This window comes from Rhamphochromis sp. 'chilingali' (genome assembly GCF_963969265.1).
Source record: "Rhamphochromis sp. 'chilingali' genome assembly, chromosome: 9".
Classification (NCBI taxonomy): domain Eukaryota; kingdom Metazoa; phylum Chordata; class Actinopteri; order Cichliformes; family Cichlidae; genus Rhamphochromis; species Rhamphochromis sp. 'chilingali'.
The window spans coordinates 26,269,148-26,278,908 of record NC_137936.1 but is presented as its reverse complement, the minus strand read 5'-3'; the positions used below and the strand labels follow the sequence as shown (position 1 = coordinate 26,278,908).

The 9,761-nt window shown below is 39.4% G+C and overlaps 1 protein-coding gene across 2 annotated transcripts; it reads left to right on the top strand.

The window, feature by feature from the left end:
- The first annotated feature begins 2,930 nt into the window (after positions 1-2,930).
- LOC308403218 (uncharacterized protein) lies at positions 2,931-9,156 on the top strand. 2 transcript variants are annotated; one of them, XM_080892486.1, is made up of 3 exons: positions 2,931-5,698; positions 5,996-6,472; positions 6,585-9,156. In XM_080892486.1, the coding sequence occupies exons 2-3, from the start codon at positions 6,029-6,031 to the stop codon at positions 7,116-7,118; spliced, it is 978 nt and encodes a 325-aa protein (XP_080748612.1). In that variant the 5' UTR covers positions 2,931-5,698; positions 5,996-6,028; the 3' UTR covers positions 7,119-9,156. The 2 variants fall into 2 exon arrangements, with proteins under 2 accessions (XP_080748612.1, XP_080748611.1); XM_080892485.1 differs by having other exon boundaries at positions 2,931-6,472.
- The last annotated feature ends 605 nt before the right edge of the window (positions 9,157-9,761 follow it).

Here is a 9,761-nt window from a genome sequence, read left to right as displayed (position 1 = left end):
TGCAGCACTTGCAGCGTTCCTAATTTTTGTAGCATGGCTAAGCGCACAGTTGACACAAATGCAAAGCGGACACATTAGAGGCCACATCCATCTCTACAGGCATCTCTACAATCCAGCAATGCGGGAGCATAGGATTCCCAGAAGACAGAGTTGAGAGAGACTGATGCAACAGTTAGAGAAGCTCATATTTTCAGCAGAAACCGTAGGAAAAACGTGTGTATGCATGTGTATGTGTTTGAAAGACTTCTTTTTTTATACCTCTCTTATTACTATACTAGCAGAGTCACTCCAAGTATGAAAGATTATGGTACTTTATTGATGTCCTAGCATGCCTGACCAATATTCTGGTGAATGTCTGCACCAGACTACTCCACAGTAATCTGGGAGTACACTAAAGAGTTCCAAACAGGAAGCCACGGGGGAAGGTGAGTAGCTGGGCACCTACTTGTCTGCACTTCCATTCTCACATTCCCCACTGCTTATCAACAATGCAAAGGTGGCAGAGTCTGTGAAGTTTCTGGAGACCACTATCATCAGCAGCATAAAATGGGATATCCAATGTCATCAGCCAAGCTCACCAGAGTGAAATCTTCCTCCAAATCCTCATAAACATTAACATCTTCTTGAAAGTTTGCAACTAGTCCTTCAGAACCTCTATTGGGTAAGTCATCAGCTACTCCATCACTGTGAGTTACCTTACATCCTCTACCCACACCAAACACAGACTGGAATGCAGTGTACATCCAGTGGGCCACACTCCTGCAACATGATGCTAGAGCATGGAAGCAGGGCTAACATCAACCTTTTTGTCTTTTTCTGCAAAAAAGAAAAGTACTGGAACATGCACTAACTGAACTTGTCAGAGGATTTTTTTTTAGCATTGAGGAAAACCATAGAATAATAGCAGCCTTCCATTTCAGGAAATATTATGTTTACTATTAGATGTAAACTTTCCACAGGGATGTTAAGGCATCGTGTTATCATGTTCTCTTTCACATGCTGCTGTTTGGCGTTAAGTCGTGTGTTTACTCTACACATAGAGGGCCTCTGTGTGTAGCTTATGCAGCTAAGATGTTTCTCTATTTCGAAGCTCTCATAGACCACAGTGAACGTTTTTGTTTTCATGTAAACCTGTAAATAATTACAACACAAACAAAACACATTTTTACATGTAAAATACAGAAGAAATCTTTCAGACTCTGCACTTCTTTTAGGGGAGACATTAAACATTTAAACAATTTTTCATATTAACAGTGTTAACTAAGAACTACAAAAAGCCAGCTGTCCTTGAGGTAAGTCTTTTTAGATAACACTAAGATAGATAAGAAGTTCGTTCAAGTAAATCAAGCTACTTTTTGGGCACCGTGCACAGTGTTTCCACTGTGGGAGCCTCCACTGGAGGACTTATTTCAGAGCACTTTGAAGGGAGAAAGAAGTTCTTGATCTTGGGTAAGATCTTCTGAGCAGCACTGAAAAACCCCTGAGCTGTTGTCAGCTGCAACATGAACACAAAAAATAGAATTTTAAAAATTCATCATTTCACCTGAATCCTGAGGAAGAACAGCAGAACGTATAGGAAAGAGATAGCAGGAAAGTACAGTAAAAGAGGAAAACAAGATGAAAATCGGAGCAGTAATCGAAGAACAAGCTTCATCCTATAGCTGCTGTGTTTGTGTGCAGGGCTGGCAGTTTAAAAATGACCACACATCAGAGGAAGGCAATTTGTCCACGGAGGGACAAAAAAGCAGATTTATCACATATAAAGAATTTGGTAAATAAAGAACACAAGACACCAATCAGCAAATTTCCTGCTGAAAGAAGACTATTAAGAGATGTCTACAAGATTTTTTTTCCTTAGCTGGGGTTACAGAGGTCACATGAAAGTGTGACCTCATATACTTCACTTAACAGAGGGCCCCCACTTGTAGGAGTGTAATGACCGAGCATCTGCCTGGGAAGATCCAGAATAAGACCTTGCATATTTAACATACCATCCCTCATTATGGACCTGCCACATATGCACTGTGTTGTATTCAGAGAGTGGGTTACAGAGTGAAATATATATAATACACATAAGTGGCTTGTTTTTGTATAAATGTGGCTTTTAAAAAACAGGCAGGTCAGTATTTTACCGTTTGTAAGTATAAAAGTCCCACTCAAGTATTCATGTATAGCATTTATTGCACGAACAGAAGGGTACTTGCACAGAAGTGAAGGGTAGAGAAAATGATACTGCACTGCATCAAACCCACACTTAAACAAGATGGTGGGAATATTCAGGTTGGTATGTTTTGCTGTTCTAGAGTTGAACACCTGCACTAAATCACTGCATTTCCTACTGATTTGGATTGTATTTATGGGGGAGAAAGGGAGTGTATCTGCAGCAAGAAGTCACACCCAGTTTCCTAACCCAATTTAAAAGAAAAGTAGCTCTCCATCTCAGAGTAGATTTTCAGAGCAGGAACACATCTTTGCTGGTTGTAGTGCAAAGTATTTCTATGGACAAGCAGCTGTGTGATATTAAAAAACAAGTTGGGCTTGCAAGTCAGCAGCTTGGGAAGACACACACACAAGTGCTGGGGTTGATGAGCCACCTTTTCTAAACTGTAAGAGCATTGTCCACTAGTAAACTGTTCATGGATGACACAATTGTTGGGTGTGTAGTTCACGTAGCAGGGTGGCCTGCACAATAGGGTAAAGTCTTTGTCCAGGAAAACACTACCCTCAACTCCACTGTGTCTTTGAGAAATGGGACTCTATTATTCAGAGATGTACTGAAGTGGTCATATTTTCTTGTCAAATGCAAATGCTCTTTCAGGATCTCGTCTTGTGACACACTGGTACACAAGTTACTTCCTTATTGTCATTTTCAAACGTGTTTTTTTCTTTTTTTGGGGGGGGGGGGGGGGGGGGTGTTAGGTACTGAAAGTTCTAAAAGAGCCACACACACAACTTGGTTAGGTTCACATCAGACTACTCTGCACATGGGAAAATTATGCTAAAGGGTTACCCAGTCCATTAAAATGACATGCCAGTTATCTTCACTGGTGTCTTAGTGCATTGTTTGCATCTTTCTTCTGTCTATCTTCTATCTTCTTCAGGATTCAAGTCTGCTTTGAAAGAACTTCTGAAAAACCAAAGGAGCTCTGACAGTCATGAACCTTCCTCCATAATTACCTAACCTTAACCCCACTGAGCATTTTTCGGCGGCTCTTGAAAGCAAACAAAGCAACACATTCTTGAAATCACAATAAGGTCTTTGGAAGATCTTCTAATCATGCTGGGATATCATTATTCAGTTATCAAGATTTGCATAAACTTGGCGAGTTCATGGCAACACAATGTCATTAAAGCAAAAGGGAAATGATATAAAACACTAAGATATTCTGTAATTTTTCACTCAAGTTATTAAGAAGACATCATTGTTTAAAGTGGGAGGAATCGGAACGAATAAAAAATAATAATTAACTATACTAGTAATGTCGGACTTTAGATTCTGTTTTATGTTTGTAACTCTAACAATAGCAGCTAGTTAGAAGCACTCTCTTCTCTCTTCTCTGATTGTATGTGATTAGCACACTGCTTAATGGCCCCTTAACATCAACAAAAGCTCTTCATCACAAAACCTCCTCATTTATTTCATTGAGAGCACTGTATTAGTGCAGCAGGGGGTTCTTCCAAAGAATTACGAAGTGGGATTAGCTGCCGGTGCTGGGAGCATTTTTTTCTCTGTATAAATTCCCCAAAGAGTTTTGCTATCTATCCAATTCTTAAAGTGACCCAGATGTTTATCATGGATCAGTCCCTATGCAAATGTAATGAAAATCTTTGTAGAATTCCAGAAAATCTGCATCAGGAATTGCAAATGATTGCGTTTCCATGTATTACTTTTATGCAAATATTTGGGGAGATAAACATTTGGAGCGTGTGTTATAATTGGCAATGAACTACTTCAGAAGAAAGAACAGTATATGTAATAAAAAGCACATTAATCAAAGGTTAGACAAGAAAAAGAGTAATAGAATGTAGAACCACTGTATTTCTTTGATTACCTGAAGATTAAAACTTTCTTATTACTCCACACACATAAAACCTTTTAGTCTCCTCGATGGAAACTTGATGGAATTTTATGCTCTTTTTTGTCATTGTTCTTCTGTCATCCTCAAACCAGTCGCTACAGATGGTCGGCTGCCCCTCAGCTTGGTTCCTCTAGAGGTCTCCTCCTGTTAAAAAGGAGTTCTTCCTCCCCACTGTCAAGAAGTGCTGGTCGTAGTGCCCCGTCTCTCTACTACTGTAGGATCTTTACATTAGATATAAAGTGCTTTCAGCTGAATGGATGTCATGTTTCATGTACATCATTAATGTGGCTTTCGGATGCTAAATATCTAAACCTGACATATGGCACTATCAAGGCCTTTGAATTGGTGAAAACTAGCAATGAAAAGGCCTCCTACTAGAATGTATAAAAAATGAAGGCATATTAAGCTTCAACTTTTATTCCATATTTGATCTTCTTTCCTTTTAATAACCTACATGTGAGAACAAGACAAAATTATCAAAAAGGATTTATTTAATAATAACAATGAAAGACTGTATATAAAAGATAGACATAACCCACGTGAACAGTTGCCTTCTGTGTTTTAGGAGCTAGTATTGGACTGTATTTGAGCAAGATGGTGAAATGCTAAGTTATCAGCTGAAGCTGTCTGGCTTGGCTAATAAGTGTATCAAACACATTTTGGGTCCACCACACAAACATGGATGCAATGCAAAAAAAAAAAAGACCTGAGCATCACAGACTTCTTGGATGCTTTGTTTCTACAATTTGCTGTACAGTAAGCCGTATTATGTTAATTAACTGCATTAAGAGGCACCAAGAGGCACCATCACCACAGTCAGGAGTCGACGGCTAACATGGAGAAGAAATTTCATCATTCATATAAATTCTGGTAGCAAACGGAGAAACCCAGAATCTGAAAACCAGATTTGTTTGTAAAAAGTTTGTCTCTATTTCTCTTGGTTATCCAGTATGAGATATTCACACAGCTCTATTTTACTTGACGCACCGCTTTTAAACACTGAAAATTTACCACAGTCTCGATTTGAATGTGCCTGCTCTTGTTTTGCTCTCTCTAAACCAATTAGCCCCTACACCCTGTTCTTTAATGACCGTTCACCATTAAAACATGGATTGGAGATCTTTGCACAGCACATTTTACGGCTCAAAACAGTTCAGGTGAGGCTGGAGGTGAAAGTAATGAAAGGTATAGGACAGAAAGCCTCACGGGTCCCCTGAGGATTAAGTGAAAAGGTTGCTACACCCAAAGGACCCTTTCTGATTGAAACTAGTTTTAATTTTTAATCACAGTAAATAGCTAAATAGCTTCAAGTTCAGTCAGTAACAACAAGAACACAGAAACCAAAACAACATGGTCTCCATGGTAACACCTGGGTAGTGCTGTCACTATCGCCTGATGATTTTTGAACAGGATTCTCCAAACACAGTGTTTGCAGTGTTTACCTGGATATTTCATTTCTAAACACCATCCTGAACCTACAAGCATCTGTCGCTATTTGCTGTGACTCGACGAACGCTTTGGAAAAATATCGACAGCTAAACAAGTGTAACAGCGACTCTTCAGTGTTTCCTGAGCCCAAATGGACCCAACATTTGTGACCCAACATCTGAGAAAATCTGGTAAGCTTTTCTCGTGTGAGCAAGCAAAAGCTTTTTTTGAATTTTTTGCTCAAAATGTGTCTAAAGCTTTCATAATCTTAAGGAAGCAGAGTACACTTTGGAGTTTAACTTTAATTTTTAATACTTAAACATTTGTAAGCACTTTTAACAAAACTCTGTGAACATTTGTGTTTTTAGAACATCTGTAGGACTCAGTTTTTGCTTCTTCTTGTGTCACCTTAAACTTCTAATGCCACACATCACACTGTGTGATTGATTTTTCTAACTATGGACTACGTGCATGTTTTTATCATTCAGGCATCTTGGCCAGTGCAGACTAGCGCTGCTGATATGAAACAGCAGCAGGAAGCTAACAAGATTGCTGGAAGTGAAACGGTGCAAGAATTAAAAGATGCACTCCATTTTGCCACTCAGGAATTGAAGACTGCAAAGGAGGAAAATGCATCTTTGAAGGAGAAGATTGCCGTCCTTGAAGATGCTCACAAAATGGAAGTGAGTAGCCTCCAAGAAGAGCTCAAACTCAAGGATGAGGCGCTTCAAAGATGTGTGAAGAAAAGAAGAGCTCAAACCAAAGCCTGGGTAGAACTCCTCCATGAATCGACCATAAAAGACATGGAGATAAACACCAGGGAACAACACTGGAGCAGCAAGTGGCAATCAACCGAGAAGAGCCTGAAAGAGGAGAAGAAAAAAGTGGAGGAGCTCCAAATTAAGAACAAGCATCTGTTGGAGAACTTACAGGAAAATCTGGACGAATGGAAGAACGTCCTTCAGGTAAGCTGTCTCTGCTATCATTTCACTTTACCATAATGTCATGTTTGGTCCTAACAACTTCTGTCAGACTGAGTCACAGTTCAGTAAAATACATTTTACTCTCTCTACATAGGAGCTTGCACTTGATGCTGACAACCAGGAAGAAACCCTGGAAACAAATTCCCAAGAGGAAAAACTGGAAAACCACGAGGGAGAAGAGGAGGGAATGGACAAACCAAGAAAGGACAAGAAAAAGCAGGAAGAAAAGGAGGAAAAGCAGGAGACAAAAGAGGACATCGAAGAAAACCTTGAGGGAAAAAGTGACGAGAAGATGGAAGATAAAACAGCAACTGAAGATCTAAACCCAAACCTCTGCCTGGTTCCCATCCCTCTCACTCCCTCCGACTCTTGCCCTTTACCTCCTGTCCCTACACCCCAACTCAACCCCTCTACCTCCTCCCTACCTTACCCCCCTTCTCGTGCTCTTTCTTACTCTTCACCCAGCTCTTATTCTTTACGCAACACCCTCAGTCTCCACACCTTCCCCCAATCCTCCCAACCTTACTCGGTCTCTCGTGCTCCCTCCTACTATTTACCCTTGTTTTCCAAACCTGTGCAGCCCATAAACTCTAATGAAATGTTTGATCTGCTTTTTTGTTCATTTTAAAATAAACATGTGAAATTTCATTAAACTTACAGTCTTTTTTTGGATCATTGTTTGTTTTTTTTTTGTTTTTTTTTACCTATAACACAATATTACACTTTTGTCCAGAAGAGATTTATTTAAAAAAAGTATAAGTCTCATTTAAGTGATCAAGAGTCTCCTGTCAAAAAGGTTTAACAGTTTATAAAGGTTAAGTTGACAGTGACAGACTTTATTTTAAAGAGCCCCAAGATAAGAAACATGTAGCAGTTAATGACCACACTTAAAATGGACATTGGCAACAAACTAGTGTGTAACTGGTGAGATCCAGCAAGAAAAAAAGTATTTTCTTTATTAAGACTGTTTATACAATGCATCAACTGTAATGCTATTCTTTAAAATGTATTTTTTTAAGGTTTCTACCAAGTTTTGCTTCAAATTCAAGAAAATATTTGACTGGTAATGCAGCACCAGAAGAAACAACCAGGTTTTTCATTAGTTACAAAATGTAGTTCTCTTGTTACCATACAAAGAAGACACTGCGCCTACCATGACTGTCTTCTACATACTTCCTGCTCATCTTCTGTCTGTACCCTCAGGCAACACAAGCACACAAATGTTTTTCCTTGTTTTATTTAACTGAAAACCCCCGTAGACTCCCTGGAGATGCCACATCAGTCACCTACAGTGGCCCTTAGGGGACAGCAGAAGTCAAAGCTCAAATAAAACAATAAAATGGAAAAAGGGATGAAATGCAACAGATTGTTGCTACAAATGTCAAAGCACTTTACTACTTTTACCTAACATAATAAATACATAAAATATCCTTTTTGCCATTTTTCCCAAGACTAACAATTTTATACTACATTATCTTTGTTGTTCTTAGTTTTTCACTTCTACTATGCTGCACTGGACAAACATTTATATAAGAGGTAAGATTTCTCCTTCCTGATTTCCTTATTGATCAAAGGTTAATGATTAAGCTAGAAGAGAAAACAGGAAAAAAGAAATATCTACAAAAATCTTAGGATAAGTCAACCAGTAATACTCCAAAATCGTTAAGCTTTTCGTTCTTTATGGAGTTAATTTCATGGTTGTCAGACACAGCTGCTCCTACTGAGTGACAGGACCTGTTGGTGCACGCCTGCTTCTGATTGGTCTGACTAGTGCCTGATGTTAAAACATATTATCTATTAGTTTGACTAGATCGAGAACTTCCAAATGTAGTCTCAGTGCATGGCAAGTGTTGCTTGTTTTGCAAAGTAAGACATTAAATCAGAAGAAACGTGGAGGTAATTTGATGGGTTTTTCTCTCCTACCCTCTCCCCTTGTTCTGAGCTGTGGATATTTTTAAACAGAGATGTCATTGGTGGGAAAACACTGACAACTAAAATGATCAGCACCTACAGTCACACAAAAATGATTTACTTTAAAATATCCATTCAGAAAAATATACTTAAAGCGAAATAAAGGTTTGAACTGAAAGAAAGAACAAACCTCTTACAGTCATTCTAACCTCCAAAAACGATACAGACTCAGGTAATAATCAGAGATAACAAGATGATTGCAGTGGCCTCCTACTGCCTCCCTTCCTTCCTGTCTATAATGACCTTTCTTTTACTGAGGCTGCAACAAAGCTTGAAGCTTTTATGTAAGCCTGTCAAAAGGCTTTTGCCCTCATTTTTGTCATTCTCTACATGTCTGCATGCTTTCAGCAGCATATGAATCAGCTGATGTGAGAACAATTATATTTCGAAATTGCAGCTGTTCTAATTTCAACAATATTTCCTTGCCATGCTACGTAATTAATTTCATTTATAATGTTATCCCTGAACATTTGACTACATTTTGTGCAACACATGTGCAAACATGCATTGTAACTTCATTTCACTAGCTGGGCCCACGTCCTCATTTTAGGTTTGACAGCGTTTTAGTAGGTAAAAGTGAATGCTTTGACATGAATTGAGCTGCGGTTTGGGGAAGGCCTCGAAGGGGACTGGCGATGGCTCCCGGGCCTGGCAGATCCCCATGTACTAAATAGAAGTGAAGAAGTTAAAGAATTGAGAACAAGGAGGGAGGGAGGGTGGGGCACGTAAACAAGAATGATCAGCTTGCAGAACTGAGGGAACTTATATTGATGACAGCCTGAAGGAGCGTGTTTGGAGGCGTGGTCCTGCTCCTGAAATTCCGATACATAATCTCCAATATAAAAAAAGAAGTGCACATTGAGATGAACCATTAAATATGGCGTAAATAACCAGGAAGATGTCCATCCATCCATCAACCCATCGATCCACTACAGCTTACTGATACAGGTCACTGAGGCAGCAAAGAAGAGAGGCAAAACTTCCCTCTCCCAAGCTCTTCTGGGATGATACAGATGTGTTCCCAAGGGGTCCGAGAGACAAGATTGTTTGATATAGGCAGCTTACCCTGGTATGTTCTCCTAAAGTAAATGGGTCCTGGGTGATTCAAAAAAGCCCATGAAAATAACATCTAGCCACCAAGGAACCCTGCTTAGAGCAGAAATACAGGCTTGGGGGAAGAGGTCATTGGGAGGCATCAGGGGGCTGCATGAGTCACACTAATGGACTAGTTTTTGAAAACTCTGAATCCTGTCTAACCTGTTACAGACTGTCTTCATTAGCATTACTTATTTTCTAAACA